Source organism: Opisthorchis viverrini, assembly GCF_000715545.1.
Source record: "Opisthorchis viverrini unplaced genomic scaffold opera_v5_120, whole genome shotgun sequence".
NCBI classification, from domain to species: domain Eukaryota; kingdom Metazoa; phylum Platyhelminthes; class Trematoda; order Opisthorchiida; family Opisthorchiidae; genus Opisthorchis; species Opisthorchis viverrini.
In genome coordinates this window covers 540,251-559,206 of record NW_008751779.1, presented here as the reverse complement: position 1 = coordinate 559,206, position 18,956 = coordinate 540,251, and the positions used below count along the sequence as shown (strand labels likewise).

The window sequence follows — 18,956 nt, the reverse complement described above, 5'->3', positions numbered from 1 at the left end:
CCTGCCACATTCCGCGAGCGGAACGAGTTTCGAACTGGCAGAAGAAACCTCCAACTCTACTGGCCAGGCGAAGCTCCTTGAGCGTCATACCTTTGAAGAGCCTAAACACCGTTAGTGGACGTGATTTGGTAAGTCGCCGATGGTTTAAAACCGAATCTTTTAAGATAATATTTTAGTCACGCCCTGTCTGATAAGAGAGGAGACTATCCGAACGTGATTTAACAGTTCGCTTTCACGTAGATTAGACAATCCCATTATCAGTTACTGGTCGGTGGAGGGCCATAGGATCTGCTTCGCACCATTGATCGATGTCGAATGGATAGTGACAATTACGTTAGATAAAGGTCGAAAAACACAGAATGTTGGAAAGAAACGCACCTCTAGCGCCTAGTAAATTTCCCCGTACTTGTGGCGGCGAACGAAGTTAGAATCTGATGAAGTTAGCTGAGATGAAAATTCCAGATAAACGATAAAATCAGTGATGATCTTTCAATCTCCGACCACTTTGATAGCTTTTTCATTCTCACCGTAAGTCTGAAAATTTGTACATTCAATTCAGTTTCAATTGATCAGCTATAAACCGTGTACCATAGGCACATTTGTCCCAGATACCACAGTTTCGATCACCGGAAAACGGGAGTGTGGGACGTAGAACCAAGCCTTGGAGGCGAAGCCATGTTCAGTTTGTTCGGAAATTGGGTCTCTATGCATTGAAAACGATAGTTTTGATGCACAAGCGCTACCAACTTCGCGATTGGGGCATTTCTTCCAACGTCAATAACCATTGGTGATTTGGGTCTTGGAGTCCCCAACCAGGAAGGCGGTAGTTGCCGACCTGACTACGTTTACTGGTTATTGCTTTTGTACTTCGTTGCCAGGTCGTGCATTGTCCACCTCTCGGTCGCTTCCACTCAGCACAGGGCTGGGCGAAAAGAGCTTTGAAGCAGATGGTCTTCTGGCATACGCAGTACATGTCCTAAGCAGTGCAACGTGAGTAATTCATCTACTACGGGAGACCATCTGACGTATCTCACCATTACTAATCCGATGTTCCCACCAGACCTGACCAATGCTTCGGNATGTTCGCTTCATTCCTTATTCAATACATTTTAATCCCTTTCTACGTCATTTTTACTTTCCGACAATAGTACTGAGAATGCAATAGACTAATACCGTCGAGGGAGAAATTTGCCATCGTTGATGCCAAATTTGCCTTCAATTTAAGCATTGATCACACCTATTAGGTGAAGCAATTATTTTACTGTCGAACATGCATTTTTATATTCGTAGGTCCTTCCAATCGGGACTTATTATAACCTCCCGAAAAACCTAAAGATTCGCATCAGGGAAGGCTCTTCTCTTCCCATGGGCCAGTGTTAAATTGTGATGTTATTGAAGCTTCTAGTGCTTTATCCTGTTCATTTTTTACCTTAGCTGTTCGCCCCAAAAGGGTGCCTTCCCCATGTACATTTTTTTAAAGCAAATAGTAACTTTGTGGGTGACAGTGGCGAAGCCCTAGTGACTCGTCTTTTGATACAGCTGTTTCAAATGGCCTCCAGAGCAAGTATTTGTTTCTCTCAAGTAACTTTAAGTCGTTGGACCTTACCGCAAAGCAAACAGATAATACTCGTCATATGCGCCGAGAAGGTTATATTACGGATTTCCCCTCATGACTACTGGACTCTTGTGGTGTCACGCGCAAACAGGTGGACACCTGAAGTGTGGCAGATTACTCAATCTTAGCTGAGGATTGATCAATTCACTTGGAAGCTTGAATGCAAAATTTAATTATCCACGTCGGATACAGTTGGGTTCAGAGGTTGATAAATGTTTTCCCCATTAGTAGGTCTCAGGAAATCCGGTAACTCACACAGCTCAGCTAAAGGGAATATGGCTATTTTCCTTCATACGACACAAATTATAAAAGTAATAAGAGGTTTGGAACAGATCGCTATCTTTTTCGTTTTTCTTAGGGTTCATGAGTAAAGCCTAGTCCCGGGATTTCCATTAGGCTCATTTTGTACGTGAGTGCCAAATTGTACCCATGTTGTGATAAGTGTTCACTTGCAACTCAAACCTGTGTCAACTGGAAACCCGACCGAAATTTATCTGAAGAACTGCAGAAACCAGAGATTCACGTGCACAGTACCTGAATATCCAATCACAAACACATCATTAGTGGATAGAGTATAAATAGGCCCGAATAAAACACTTATAGTACACTGGCTTCAATAAACCACTTCACTCACCTTGGTTATTATATCTTGGTCCATACCCTGGGGAAATAATACTGGTCCAAAAACAGTGCCAAGACAGATACTGTTCATCCGATTCTGTGACTCTAACCGAACAACTCGTGACAATAGGCGTAACAAGCGTCGAAGAACGCGCTTGTTTGACGCCGGCAGTAGCTGGACAAGCAGACGGAGCGCCTTGAGCTGCTTCCCTGTTATTAAGTCAATGCGCTGATGGTCTTCAATAAGACGAAATCTTGAAACAGGACTTTGGGATGGGTCGGATTCCAACAGTTCGGTATCCGAAAAAGTGGATCTGACCTCCGTCGTTCTGAGACCTGGACAGAGTTCATAAATAGGGGTGGAGTGGATGACTACAGTTTAGCAGAAGGGAGAAAGACTGAAAGCATAGGTTTCATTCAATATATGGGAGGAAGCTAATTCTAAGACAGGGAGGGGTCCTACTTTGGGCCGGGCAGAAGGCATATTGACGGTTCGGACGGATGGCTAGCAGCATCCGTATACACACCCCTCATACGAGAAGTCTAGACAGAAAATGTGACGGATCATCAAGTCTCAGTTTATGGGTCACACACCTCATTTTACAAAAGACTGACAGATAGACCTGACAGATAGTCTGACGGGCTTCAGACAGCTTCCATCCAGTGTCTCATTCAACGCTGGATTTTAATTTGAGTGACGTCTATGACACCAACTGCAAAAGTCACTTCCCACTTCAGATCAGCTAGCTGTCATCATCATACCAAAGGGATCCACTTCTTCATCAGTCTATAGGAGAACGCCATAGATAAAGCTTAAAGATATCGAGCAGACCAAACGCATTCCTGGCAGGGTGATGAAGTACACGAATAAAGTTCCTGGCTGAGTAGCTGGCCTGCTGAGCCTCAATCACAAGCTGAGCTTCTCTTCCCCCCTCCACACCATCAACGTTCTTTCCAATCGAACGGATGATTTAGTCCTTAAGCAGTTTCCCCATATTGTTAGCGCTAAGGATAACTCTGCACAATCCGGTATTAGGTAGCTGCACAAAATTATGGGCAGTATTTGACACAGCTGATGACCTAAATGCAGGGTTGCCGGTGAAGCTTGCATTGGGGTTCGGGGTTGACATGGGAGCTATGCGTTGAAGGCGGTAGCTTGGATGCACGAGCGCCATTGAGGGTGCGACTGGGCCATGTCTGGTAGAGTCTCCAACCGTTGTTCTGTCCCGTTTCAGCTTCCCCCATCCAGAGAGATGGCAGTGACCAGCGCAGCTAAGTTTGCTGTTGGTGATTTCCATGTTTAGTTGCCAAGTCAGTGTTTGACCTTCCCTAGCTCGTTGTGCGAAAACAGCCCTTCGAAGAAGTCAGTCGACTAGTATACGGAGCATGTGACCAAGCCAGCGCAACCCACGGAGTTTGACTACCGTTGGCGAGCTATTCTGTCTGAAAACCATTCGACTTAATTGGGTTGTTCTGATGGGTGTTCCCATCTGACTCCAGCACTGACCGAAGACATTGATGGTTAAACACTGAAAGCTTTTGGTATCCTCGGCGCGCAGCGGCCAGGCCCCGTAAGGCAATATGGCGCACACCGCAGCATTGCAGACTCGCCACTTGACGGATAAGTTCATGCCACGCCTGCGCGACAGGTGGTGCAGGTTCGTGAAAGTTGCTCTGACCTCCCGAATCCGGGTGGAAATACCACCTTTGCCGGGACTGATACAGCTGCCCAGGGAAACAAAATTGTCTACTCCCTCAATCGGCTCATCCGCAAGCATGGGATTAGAATTCGGGCCTATCCAGTCTTGAAGCAGCACTTTACACGTTGTAGCTGTAAAGCGTATGCCAAATCATGAGGCAGAATTATTTAGATTATTTTATGTTTGAATTACCACGGTGTCAGATCCGAGATCTATGTCTTCTTTAGACTGATTCCACCCGTATTACTAGCTGGATAGATGAATTAATCACCCAGTATATTGCTATCGTTTAGTAGCTGTGTCCAGAAAAACGCACTTCTGACCCTTAAACCGAGATAACAGATGAGAGAAGACGCGGCTAAGTCTTCTGCACAACCCGTTTCACTGTGTTCTTGCACCAGTGCTGGATCTTCAAGGACTGTTTAATCCACAGCTGACAATGATGATGATTACATACTTTTGACGCTTCGGTTTCAGGTTCACAAGTGCCAATATCCTTCACTGGGTTGAAACAACCTATCACTGGCCTTGCCGGTTAACACAAAACACTATCCTTCCCAGCTAGACTGTAGTTTATTCAACTTTTTCGGACCACACAATCACTTCCTCCCACTAGATGACCCTCAAACATCTAAATGATTGTGAATGAAACTTACGGGAGATAAATCATTCTACAATGCTTCGGAAAACCATTTTATCAGAATTTTGATCAAGTGTTAGTTGGAATCCACAGCACAGGGTACTGCGAAATACTGTTTCCGCATTACGAGCTGCTGTCGGTTCACGGGCAATTTCTAATTTAAAAGTAAGCCTTTACACTGTATGAATTGGTGCACGTGCAAATCACCCAGCAATGGAGATTCCGACAAATGCGGGTGAATGGAACAATTAAACGGATCCCCAGTACCCAACCATTTCTGTGAATTTGACGTCTGGGATAAAATAATGAGGGTCAAACCCGCATACAAAAAAACGAACTATTATGCATCAGGTGGTCGTTGATGTAAACACTACTTTCATACACCTGGCCGATGGCTGTCCCTGCTGTACAACTCATGTCTCAGTCTGGCTGAATGGAATGTCGATTTTTTGCGTATGATTAGCGCTAACCCTGTACCCCATAAATTCCCAAAACCGACCTTATTGAGTTTTGTCCCAGCTGAGTGACTGTCAGTCTGACCAGGTCCGTGAGCCCACTCTATTCAGTGGTTATGGAGGGGCGGGCGGTAGGGCCTGGAGCGCCATAGATTTGCGAATCCACTGACACGACTTTGTGCGTGTGTATACGTTCAGCTGGCTGCGATGACACTAAAAGTGCAAACATCACTACAACCTCCGTGGAAAACCCTAGTTCGCCAGTTGACAGACAAGATAGATGGCCCACTGCACTTTATCTGATTGAACTTAGCGCACCTATAGTTAACGTGTTTGTGCCTGCTAACTCCGTATGCGTGTGTTGTATGGCGTTTTTCGTTCCATATTCAGTGAGTGACCCACAGCTGTTGAGTTGTTAGTTGGATTAGAGTCTATTTTGTGAGACCTCTGTTTCCCGTTCAGACAGCGTGCCAAGTGACAAGCCATGGGTTTCATAGAAGTGTACCTGAGACTTGTTTAGTCCACCCAAACTGTGCTCTAGTTTTGACCTGTGGTGACAGCGTTCCACGGGGCTTTACGCAGGTCTGCCAACTCTATAACGCACAGGGTCGAATTTAGTTGTGGAAAGCTGTTTACAAAGTGTCATCCACGCCTCTGGAAAGGAAACGAGAATGAGCTGGGCTCAAAGAACTCAAGATTAGGCGCCCGTAGAAAGACAATCCACCTGTCAGTATTGTGCACCTACGTTATCTGGGTGCAAAATGTAAGAAGTTACCTAAGCTTTAAGTATTGTGCAACATGGGGATTCACCAATTAGGCTACACAAGCGAGCCCTCCTCGAACAAGTCAGTGACATGAAATTGAAGTCTTCGCTGTCTAAGACGGACGAAAGCGTCGCGTTGAACCTTTGTAATGAACTTCAGTGGTTTGGTATAGCTTACAATTCTAACTTATCCTCCACCAATAGACCTGATGCAGCTCAGAGGTAGAAGAATATCCCAAAACACAAGTTCGAAAATTAAGTACAATTGGAATAAGAAGCTTACCTGAGACAGAAATAAACAGAGGCATCAAGCGGTCCGTAAGCAGCGGGGAGGGTAGATGTCCAAGCACCGACTTCAAAGCAGCTGCCAAGTCATGCACACTGTAGCTCTCCCAAAGTAAACATGCAGCATCAAATGATGGTTGAAAGATGGTCTCCTGAAGCTGACGTTTTCTGACCAAGTGCCCGGCTTTGCGGAAAATGCCTTCGGTTGAACAAGCTGGATAAAAGGGCAAATCGAACATTTGACCTAGTTTGTTAATATCAAACATGTACGAATCGCATTCTACGTTTGCTGAAGTTAGCACAGACGAATCCCGTGTTAAGCTGTACAACTGTCCGCGGGGAAAGAGGCGACCGTACCTCAGTTGCTACTCACTTCATGATTGACGAGACAAGTTGGCCGACAGTAGGCGATCTTAAGAACCGTGGTGTTCGAATAGCTGTTTACGAAAGCCTTATGGATCTTTGAGTGACGAGATAAAGGTTCAAGTGTTTTTGGATGAACTGATCGAAGTCATCCGGTCCTTTGACATGCGCTTTGCACCCACAAAATGCAAGGTCATGCGGTCACTGAGCATGCTTCTTATAGGGGGAGGCCGCCGAGGTGGCGTTTACTAAGTTTACACGCTTATGGTGGCAAAGCGTTACATCCCTTAATCTCAAGGATGTATACCAGACCATAGAACAGCTTGTTTTGTTGTGCTTACGAGGCATTCAGGCCTTCGATAACCACTGTCTCAGAACCATAATTCGTGTAGGCAACCAATGTGCAACGAGGCAATTAGAAGTCGAATGTTCGGCTGTACAACAGAGGTTTCAATAGAAGAAAGCCTTGATGGTTTGGTCATGCTCCAGACATGCCAATCAGCGTTTGCTGAAAACAGTTCTGTTTTTCGTGCCCAGTTCAGAGTGGAGCAAGCAGAGGGGTGGTCAGCAGTTGACCTCGTAGAGAAGTATGAAAGAGACTACGAAAAGTCTGAATCAAATAAATTATAGCTGGACAGAATTGAGGTATCAGTGTTGAATGTTGGTATTGTACGAAGATAATCATGCTGATCATGATGCATTTAGGAACACAATGATTAGGTTGATTGCAAGCTTCAGACTGACGGGGCTCACTTTCACATAGGTATTAATCAGGTAACCTAAGATGTCAAGCTTGCGGTCTAAATGAACGACCGGCAGGTGCACTGTTCCATGCGGATTAGCTGGGTGCATAGTATCCAAGCATGCATCTGTGAAGTGGAGCGAATACGCCTTAAGTGATATCAGCATCTGCCTTTTGCGGTTACCAAACTCTGAATCTATGACCAGCGAGCCGAAATTTATCAGGCCTTCAAAAACCTTGGTTTGTACCATGAGTCACGTAATCTGGTTGCAAAGATTCCATCACTGGTCGAAATGAACACTTCATGAAGCGCAATGTGGTAGTGTTTCTGTGGTTGTGCGCGCCACAACCCTTCACTTCGTAATGCACTGGTGATCTCGACTGATGTCGAAAAATTTGGGACCAAACTGTCCAGTTCCGTGGACATATCCACTCTACCGTTCAAACTGTCGGAACTACCAACGTTTTCCTCAGCAGTAGGCTAGAAAATGATTTAGATTAAAAAGTGAGAGAGGCGCTTTTAACTACTGTTGTCGGCTGATATCCAGATCATAATGTGCCTAACTGCACGAAATATACCAGTTTGTGAAGAACTTGGGGAACCAAGCCAGTAAACAATTTCTAGTTCCCAGTTTTGAGCAGATATCCTCCAGTTAGTTCCGGCCAGTTTAAGCGTCGAATGTGAAATTAGTTCAATGTCAATAAGTAGCCAACGATTAGAAATCGCCGGTCAGCCGATGGTGAATGTCGAAATCACTCAGGCGCCATTGTCATATCCTTCCTGAAATCTAGAATGTTTTAAATCGGTCTACTTCTGAAAATATTACAAGAATTAGTTGTTAGCACTGAGCTCCAACTGACATGATGCATTGGATGACACCTTCAGCCCTCTACGGAGTAGAAAACTGGACCCGTTACTCGGTGCATTTTGTTCGCCGAACTCAACCCTACATTGGATACTAGACGAAGTGGACAGGGCTTCACACACTTGCCGAGCCCTATAAAACATCCCGGCTGGAGTTCAAGTGATCAGTCTCGTGTCGTGTTGGTAACCGGCCAAGGTATGGCATACAAACGGTCCGAGAATCAAAAATGCTCCTAGTGTAGACGGGGCCCTTAGCTAAAGTTTCGGTTGCTTGTGTTGACTTACGTTGCATATGGTTGAAGTGATAAGCCATAATAAAGCTGTTCCGCTAATGCCACTTTGGTGCTGTGTTGTGTAGAATTGAGTGTAGTTCAAGAACTATGAGTACCTTGCTTTTGGCTGCCATGTTTGGGGTACATGGACTCTTTCTCCCTCTTCTATCAAGCAATAACTCATTACTGTATCCTAATATTACTGATGTCTTCGGGATAGTTCAGAACAACATGATCACCAATAGCCATGAAAGAGGAGAAGCGTACTTTTTGGTGCATCATAATGTTTTGAAGAAGAACAAACAGATTGAAATGTCCAAATTGGGACCATAACGGCGGATAAATCACTAACGAGTGCTCACCTTCATCCGTATCAAGAAGTTCGATCAAACTGACTATGTTATCGGAAACCGTTCCAGAAATGGCCTCGAATTTTAATTGCTCTGCAGACGAAAAAATCGGAGAGGATAAATGTAGTTCATGTTAGGAACCAAGCAAAGAGGGGAATACATACCAAAAGCTCATTAATGACCACTGATTGTTGCGGAGTGCCTAGTCAAACTTTACAGCAGTTAGGTATCGAAAATGACCAATAATCACCCGTATAAATTTCCATTTTTGTAGTGTAACTGTTGTTCTACTGTAAGGTGCAATACGCCTTGTAGTCTGCGTTAGGCTTTCGCCTGAGTTCACAACATCAAGTAGTGTCAAGCACTGCTGCTCTATTTCACCATTTCCCTTCATTGTTGTCATTAATATGATTGTGGAAAACTCACAACCAGTGGGGTCGAAGTGCTCCCGGGGCGTTCGCTCACAGATAGGAGTACACATCACAACATCAAGTAGTGTCAAGCACTGCTGCTCTATTTCACCATTTCCCTTCATTGTTGTCATTAATATGATTGTGGAAAACTCACAACCAGTGGGGTCGAAGTGCTCCCGGGGCGTTCGCTCACAGATATGGAGTACACAGACCACATAGCTCTTCTCGGATCTGATCCCGTGGTATTGCGAACAATATTAAATAATTAAATAACTGCGCCTCACTGTTTGGCATGCGCCTCATACCTGCAAAGTGTGAAAGTGCTACTGCAAGACTGGATGGACTCGGAACCCAACCCTAAATTTCCGGATGAGCCGACTGAGGTAGTAGACAAGTTTGCTTACCGGAGCAGCTGTATCCGTCCCGGCAAAGGTGATATTCCCATTCTGATCCGGGGAGTCAGAGCAACTTTCGTGAACCTGTATCACCTGTGACGTAGGCGTGACATCAGCTTATCCCTCAAGTGTCGAGTCTACAACGCTGCGATGCGCTGCATATTGTTATGTGGGTCAGAAACCTGGCCGCTGCGGGCTGAGGACATCAAAAGCTTTCAGTGTTTGACCATCCTTATCTTCGGCCATTGCTGGAGTCTCATGGTAATACTCATCAGAACCAACCAATTAAGTCGAATGGTCTTCGAGGAAAATAGGTTTCCCATGATAGTCACACTCCATAGGTTGCGCTGGCTTGATCACGTGCTCCGTATGCCAGTCGACCGACTTCATCGAAGGGCCAAGTGTGGAAACGAGCCAGGGAAAGTCAAACACTGACTTTGCAACGAAGTATGAAAGTCGTCAACAGCAAACATAGCTGCGCTGGTCATTGCCCTCTCCCTGCACGAGGACACAGACGGGACACATCAATGGACATGGCTCTGTAGCGCCCTAATTGGCAATCGAGCATCCAAGCTATTACCTCCCAACCCAAAACGCCAATGAAAACTCCACCGACAACCCTGTATTTAGGCATCAGTTATATCAATACTGCCCATAATTTTGTGCAGCTATCTACCCCACCTTCCCAAGTCATCGGTGAACGAAACCGTGGCTACCTTAACGACTGACGACAAGTTTGCGGTTTTTACACCTTATGACGATGATGTTCTATTACGAATATATTGAGAATACTGATTCCGTCCACGAAACGTACGTTCAGTTGGGTGTGAGTGTGTTTCGCCTTTGTAAAAAAAATCGTTCATCTGTAAAACCCTTTTTGTACCTAGTTTGCACACCACCGAAGGGTTAGGATACCGCTCAGGTCGCTCATGGCTAAACAGTATTCACCTTTGCAGATTGCTGCTGTTTGTTCTCAGCGTAAGCAAATGAACCCCCTTCTGTGATATTTCCACAACTATCCTTTGAACAATAACCGAAATAACTTTTTCGAATCTGCAGCGCTGTGATTCTTCCATAACAGGTTCTTCGATGTAAACAGTCTCCCTGAATTTTTAGTACCGATTTAACGCGTATCTGTGCAGTAGATGAGAGGCCAACCCTACGTAGCATGGGGTTAAAGGAGCATGTTTTCAGGCGGATTGAACAACCGTCCTCCTTTTCACTGGTCTGCTGTTCTACTTACGGCAAAAATGTAAGTGGTCTAAAAGCCCCACAGAAACAAATGTGTACACTTAACACTGTGCCTAAGTATTTGGTTTAAGGGGTGTTTTTGCATTGGCCTGTGTCACGCAGTTTCTGGGATTGACCATCATGCACCAAGCCATTGACACACTGTAGTAAACTCGTTCGTTGGAATTCAGTCTTTCTGTAGACGGGATCATGCGTTCCACACGGTTGTGGAATAGGCTACCTGTTGAAAATGTAGAAGCAACGGATCTAAGTTGGCTTTCCCTAGGTACAGATGTAACGCTTGTTTCTGTTTGTGGGCTATGTTGTCGTGTAAATCTGGGACGAATTTGGACCTCAGTGGCATGTCTAAAAATGAAACAATGTAGTCTAAAACACCAGTCAGCATGCAGCGCTAGACTTCAGGATAAATTGAGTGGGGAATGTAGGTTGTTCCGTAGAAGATGGAAGACGGACTTGGAATTACGTAAGCTGACAGTACCATCGACCCTTCTAACAGTCGATATAATTATACTCTTGCAACAGTACAGAATGCTTTGTATGTCCCGGTGAATGATTTCTGACTTCTTCACCACCAAAGCCTCACTAAGACAACCTAATCGCACCTCTTGTACAGCTCGCTCTCATTATGCCGTCACCTCCATTTCGGGCATTGTCGGTAAGCAAACGTTCCAATAAAATGGATTTGATCAAGTCACACGCCGAGCCTTAAACGGTCGATGGACTTCTACCATTCGAGATGATAGAGCTAGTTCTCAATACATAAAATTACAAAATACCTTAAAATTTTCAGAGAACTCATTAAAAGGTGTTTTTTCTCCGTTTCACTTTGGAAGTTGAGTAAAATTTGGAGCATCCTCCTAACGAGGTCCTGAAAATCCAGTTTTCAATGATATGCACTATGGCACAAGTTTGTTTATGCTGAGTTTGATCGAGGACTGTCCGTCGCATTCAGTGTTCTTATCGAAGTCCCATCAACCGATATAGCTCGTTCTCCCACAATGAGCACATTACCAGTAACGAGTACGCTGAAGTGTTTCCACGCACTTAGGTTGCAACTTCTGCTCTTGAACATGCTTGGAAAAGCCAATAATGGTTACATGATCCATTCAGCCGCAATTTGATTGCACTATTAAAAACTCTCAGGAAATTGCTTTTGTTGGATGGTGTAACAGCAAATTAATTGACTTTGGGTGGAGTAGCCTGAGGCAATCTGTAGGATCGCTCATGGGGCCAACATATCGGTTGACCTAAGGCTGTCAGATTCAGTGACACACACACATTAACGCCACTGAACATCCAGATGGACGCCTGATGACTTGAGGCTGTCTGCTGGTTTCGGCCAAGTCGTACATTTACGCTCACTGCAGTCGAACGCGTCACTGGATATTCAAACGCTGACTCCGCTCGTTTGTTACAGCCCTGTATATTGCTGTGGTGAACCACAGTCCAAATTTGCTTGTTCGTTCGTCAAACAACCGGCACAGCCGTTATGTCGGTAGTTCGGGCGTCAAGAGAAAACTGCTGCGACGGAGCTGTCGGTGCAGAAACCTGTGGGCAGCGCTAATTGAGGATGCCATCACAAAAAATATCAGTACAATAACGGTTTACCGTATCACTACAACTAATACACTGGTAGTTCGGGGTTGTTCTCACAAATTCAAATTTGTCACTGTTTTAATTCAGAACCTCTTTCAAAAGACAACCCATCAAACAGTTTAGTAACCTAAAGTTGCGAACGAAGCACGTCAGTTGCTAATATCGTCAGGTAAAAACCTAAAATCCACCGATGGGGTTGGAGCCTGTGATAATCTGACACATTTTAGATGTCTGAAAGTTGTATGTCTGTTTCAAAACGAGTAACTGGACTTGGGGTTTATGGTAAGATTGTGTGATAAGCTAAGACTCAGTAGTCCTTTGTGACAAACTAGACTAATAAACGGAGCGCTGAATTCAGTGTTGAGCTTACAGTTTGTCCGAACATCTTAGTAGAAGCACCTCATTTCAAGTGCTTCCCTCGTTGGTTGTAAGATTCCAAAAGGAGAATGTCACTTACATATCTCACAGTCCCATGTATGTTGCGGTCTCTTCATAGGAAAAAGTTTCACGGAAATGGAAATTGAAATTTCGGAAGTGACTCAACGGCTTGTGAGTTTTGTATTGAAAAACTGTCGAGGTAGATGAAAACTTACTTCGACATAGATGTACACCAACTTGACATGACCACTGTTATGCCGATATTCAGTAAGCTCTTTTGCCAAGTTTTGGATGGATTGACTCCAACATGTGCTCAGGATAGATAGTTCAATCTCAGCAACAGGATGTTTGTTCACAGGTGTGCGGAGCTGATTAATAGTGTGCTGATTCACGCGACATTAGTAAGTAAGCTGTCAGCTGCTTGTGGATTTAATTTATCGCAACGAGATCCGGATGTTGTCATGCTACTTCCGTGTGAGTGCAACAAGTGAGCCATGAGTTGTCGCTGTTGATACTGTGGGACTTCATCACTGAGTTAGCCAACACCTTTCTGGAACATCCAATTGACTGCGAGTTTCTACACCCACCCCCTAGGCCTTTACACTTTGTTCACCCAAGCATGTGGAACGACAGACAATAGAAACTATGACATGACAACCTCATTTGATCACATTCCTTAATGATGAAACGATAGTTGTCTCGATAATCAACTGTCTGGTTGTGCAGCCTTGTCACTCCATCTATTGACAACCTATCATACCATCTGGAATGCCCGTCCACTAACTATCGACATGACCTTTGTAGTATGAGTGAAGGCCACATTCGACTGAAAGAGGAGACAATTTAATGTAAACTCCCAATACAATAGGGGCGACAAATGATCAGTTGCCAAATCCCGAGACAAACCTGTTCGAACAGGTGCCAAATAATGAGGGCTACAGCTCATTGCACCTTCCAGTTCATCTCGCTTTCGGTGCCCGTGCATGCTTTGTCTCCAGAGTCACTTGTAGTACATTGTACACAGCCATCCTGGAACTGGTACACCCTGCTATCCAACATAAGCGCCCTACATTTCAGTCTGCCCCAATTTCGCGTCCTGGTCATTGTCTCATCAGACCGAAAGAACCCGTGTGGCTGCTTGCTTTGTCTACGCTCGCACTCACGGGGTACTACGCACTCGGTTCACTCAGCCAACTCTGCATCTTAGTGCCCAGAGTGATAAATGTCGGGCGGCTGCATGCAAATGAGGTACACAAAATTGCTGTTTTGCTTGTACAAAAGTGAACAACCAACGAGTGTTCTGGATGAATTCATTAAAAAAGTGTATGGGGTCAAAAAATGGGCTTTTTCTGGGTCGGATCCTGTCGAAGGCATCAGGCTGGAATATTGTAAACCGCAGATAAATAGATCCTAAAATGAACAAACTGCAACGGACTGAGACAGATGACACGCAACCCATGCGAAAAGTTAAGTGAACACTGCCACCTTCAATCTAAAAAAAACAACCACCACAAAGCGCAATGAACTGACCACCACAAATAAACACGCCAAAACGTCGAGTCAGATAATGAGAATCCTTTAGAATATAGAACAAGCAGTAGCTTGTAATGAGGTTACCCTGATGAGAGAAGGTGACGCTGTATCAGAAGAGGTCACTGATCGCCCAGTTACTGTGACAGACGACCAAAAGGTTATATTTCAACGTGCTGATACATGTATGATGAATAAACTAGGAATAAGCATTAGCAAGTTAATTACTGTGTTGTGCAGCCTACTGATCCACTGAATCATCCAGCCCCTTATTATCACAATACGAGAACTAAATACACAGGTTGCGCTTCTGCAGCTGCATCGGTGTTGGATGCAATGAAAGTTGACTAAGGTAAGGAGTGAAGTTACGGAAGTCGCATTGGGAAAATTCGTAGGTGTGAAAAAGAACATATGCAGACGAAAAAACCGGTGTCCAGTTGAGGAAGCAGAGGCATTGCTTATGGTAACATTCACTCTGATACGCAATTAGCCATAACAAGTTGAGATTTCTCCCATCAAACGGGTGTTGCCAACCCAAAGCGAGTCCGATTTGACTGATAGCGGAATATATGAAAATCATGTGATAGGTCAACATGTTAACCTCACTACCTGTCTTGGCATATTGATAACTAGTTTTATAAATCGATGAACTAGCGGCCAAGCCGGAGTAATTTTAGTTCAGGCTACTAGACTCATTCACTTTAGTTTAGCTAAATATATATTATCGTACGAAACCCTTGTACTAAGGTAAGCTGTGTCGATGATACTCAGACCTGATGGAAAAACCATTCACTGTGGTCTGGAGATGGCGCTCGGCAGATGAAAGCAATGGCCACTTTATTGTCCAATACAGATTGTTCACGGATATGTATCGCTGATTAGGACAAGGAAAGCCCTCTTTTGGTCCTTGCCTCTTAAGGTAGAACTCCGGAATGCTCGTCAAGGTGATCCATCGTCTGTCCAATAATGTAAAATCCAAATCCCACAGAAGAATCTAAACGCACGCATCAGTACGAATATTTCGTGTGGACTCTGGCGAAATTCCAAGGCGACTAGTGTAATACACGTCCTTCGCAAATGATCAGATAAAGTCAACAAAACTGGAATACGTACCTACAAAAAGCCTCATGAATGACTAAGACCAAACAACAACTCAAGTTGAGACAACGTTGGAGTGGTTTTCCGATTTGACAGCAGGAACACAGGATCGAAATGAAAGTACGTCGATACAAAAGCTTGTTAAACTGCAGCGATCAACACAGGCATGATGATCTGCAGCATCTTACTGACGGTAAGGGATTGAATTCACACATATTTGAAGGTTGCAGTTTCAGGACTTTGACATAATACAGGTCCGGAACTCCATAATGCCTGCTTCCATTCTAGGACATACTATGCTGACGTCAAAATCACACGGCCCAGTCTCTCCACGGTGTGATCTAACAGTCCGACATTATGGAAATTCTGGTGCCTCAAAAAGTGATCTTGGTAGTCGAACAGGGTGTGAAAGATTATGCCTCAGCTATGTTTTACCAGAGTGTGACCGGATAAATAATCATGTGTGAACCTTTCCGGGTTTAACGGGAGAACAAGCATTTTAGTCCCACCAATGCGGCACTTATGTGACCCTTGAACGGCTCCACCAGAATATTGAACAGTGAGGCATTGATGGTTCAGGATTGCATGAAGGTTGCTTCCTTTGGCTGTCATCAACAGATAATAGTAGCAAGAAAGTGTTTACGAATTCTGTATTTGGACTATGAGGACTATAAGGGACTACAAGGAGGGTTCATTCTGAAGGGTGCCGAATCCATTACTCAAGAAGCCAATGTACATGTATGATTGCGTGAGAGACTACTCAACCGCGCACTGTGTACTTGAATGTGGCGGAATCGGTCAATGCAGACCAATGAATGCACTGCCCACTCAAAGTTCTCAGTCAAACACCTTCTTCCTCAGGCCCTAGAGAATAACACGCTTGTTTAGGATCGGACAATCTGGTAGTACTTCAGTCTTCTTGTTTTTCCCGAAGCATGACTGTTTTTATCCAGATGAAACAACCAAAATTGTCGCTTTCCCTAGCGCCATGTGTACTTTCTACCAGTTCTAGTCATCAAGCAGTACAAAGAAGGTCGAGATTAGACTTACGTGGATTGACTCTGGACCCGGCCAGTAGTCGTTTCAGTGCTGACTTCGGTGTACAATCCTGTGTAGACGAAACACGTTGGCCGAACAAATCCCACGGAATATCGATGAGGAAGGACAAGTGTACCATGCATAGCTCTTGAAATCGATGGCTGAATCTATCACGGAAATCGCGAATTATGTTATCCTCCGCAACACTTTGACGTAGACGCGTCGCGTACTCCTGGACTATATTCTATAATAAAATATTTGGACTCCATCTCCAGGGGAAATTCACGCTTACTCTCGCAGCCGTCATTTGCGTACAGGGAAGTAGTTGTGACTTATCCCACGGCTGTGGAATATGCCTTTTCAAATTGTAAGCTGCTCAGAACGATCGATAATCACGCACTACACGCCGACATAAAGGGCAACTACACTGTCAAATGAACTGAGACTTTGCCAGCGTTGATGAGCCGGGCGCAAACCTGTGACTCACACCAGATAGGTAATTCTGATTGGTTAGGACTATATTCACTTGCGGTAGGATGCCACTGGCCTGTCATGTCCATTTCGCCTGAACTAGCGCGCAAATCGCGACTTAGGGGTGGGGCTGGGTTAACACATTTAAACCCGTTGACCCAGTTGGCCTCGTGGATGGAACCCATGAGAAAATAAAGACGCCAGTTGTCTGGTTCTCGTCTGTCCCAGCCATTAATTATTCCCTGGTTCTGTTCGTTCCTAAACAGAATCACAGTGTGGAGAGAAGACCGGCGAGACAGATGTTCGCAAAAGTACCTGCATAAGATCAGTCTGTATCACTCACTTCACCGAAAATCGCACTGCGTATTTCAATTGGCCACGAACAAAAAGTCACTGTAGTACTGTAGAACCGATAGCCAGCAAATACTGTGGTGACTAGTGTTTCGGCCTTTTGGAAACGTGAATAGTGTGATCACCGCGAAAACCGTTTACAGCAATCTGGTCCTGTTTGTAAGTAGTGAGATGGATAGTTCAGGTCGGCCACTTGACTCCGGATGACAGATTTCACCACTTGCCACGACACCACACAGACATGAGTCACCAATTTACGAGGTTGCTGAATAGGAAGTGAACTGCAGAATCCTCAACATCATCAACCCTCCAGAATGACCTTTCCCCATTTATCCCATCAGAATTCTCTAGAGATCACTTCAATCTGGTATATAGAGCTCGATGAGGCTTCTTTCCCCGGCTTCTGCTTCACTTTCTTTTTGCACTATCAACCAAGACAAGGTTACTTTTAAAAGTGAGAATTGCGTTTACCTCGCATGAGAGACAGATCTAGTGTGTCAATTTACAAGGCCTTCGCCAGTTCCAGCTACGTTTACCCCGGGACAGCTTTACGATGGTGAATCTGCCTCTCTCTCCTAACTGTAACTCCAAGCCTCAAATACCATTGGAGCTATGGAGTGAAGATGTGGTCAGTCGTGAAAAACAGTCATTGCTTTCCGTCTCGATTAGAACTCATCACATATATGTATTAGGATAAGTCTTTGATGACATATTTCCAAGAAGGGTCGCAACATCACGCTGCCATTGTTAACGGGGTATACACAGAATCTGACATTTTCACAACATGAAATGACAGATTTCGTCAAGCAACTAAATCATGTTAGCCATTTTATAAAATGCCTCCTATTAACTAAAAATACGCTATCAGTCTGAATGTGCCTATTCAAAATGCAGAATGGTTGTCCCTATCGTTTTGGTGAGCCGAAGAAGTGAGTGATTAACTGAAGAAATAAATACTCAAGCAATACCCCCCACAAGTGAGGTGAGGACACTCGGAGTGTCTATCGGAGGCGAGTGGTTTCCTCCACCATCAGATGTCGTACCGATTGATCGGCCCAGGAATTCAAACGTGCACGAAACAACTGTCTTCCAGCCTATTCAGGAACTTAGTCATACTATCGACCAAGTAACCGCTTGCTGGGAATAACGTTAATATCACTTTAACTTTGAATTCTGCTTTCAAATATGATAAGCCTGAGAAACACATGTAACAATCTGTCGACTGGCCTCTAGTGTGCCTATCAGAATTTAGAATTTGGTGTCGTAAATAGTGAAACGACTTGCTTGTTCATGATAAACCGCGTTTCGGTTTTCTGCGGCGACTGCATGGACGGAATCAGCGTGACGGTGTAAAACGCAAACCTTAAAATACCACCACTGTAATGTATGCGGCGCAGTTTTAAGGACAGACCTTAAATGGTCAATTCAGAGAGGTAAAAACGGAAGACTTCGTATTACTTCCTGCACATTCTTTTTCCTAGTTTAATACTGAAGTTCATTATAAAGAGAAACAAAGTTACCAAATTAGCTTTAAGTTGATCCCTACTATTTCTTTCAGACAGTACACATTACAGTCAATGGTGACCCTACCTAGATAGATCAAAACAGGCCTTTTCAGGGATGCTTTCAATTGGTAATTTTGTGCATCCGAACGATCCACTATCCTCTAAATTTTTCTAAATTTCTGTCGATTTATCCTCTAATGGTGACGAAAGATTTGCAACCCCATTGTCAAGCTTGGTGAACAGAGCAACAACCATTTGA

At 44.4% G+C, this 18,956-nt stretch overlaps 1 protein-coding gene across 1 annotated transcript in view; it reads right to left on the bottom strand.

The window, feature by feature from the left end:
* T265_13951 (hypothetical protein) overlaps positions 1 to 16,614 on the bottom strand; it is a gene marked incomplete at both ends in the record, with an annotated part of 20,288 nt that extends 3,674 nt beyond the window's left edge. Inside the window, 4 exons of the mRNA XM_009171317.1 lie at positions 2,250 to 2,572; positions 6,078 to 6,368; positions 8,684 to 8,764; positions 16,383 to 16,614. Coding sequence (XP_009169581.1) covers positions 2,250 to 2,572; positions 6,078 to 6,368; positions 8,684 to 8,764; positions 16,383 to 16,614 — 927 coding nt within the window. The remainder of the gene's footprint in view (positions 1 to 2,249; positions 2,573 to 6,077; positions 6,369 to 8,683; positions 8,765 to 16,382) is intronic.
* Between the last annotated feature and the right edge of the window lie 2,342 nt (positions 16,615 to 18,956).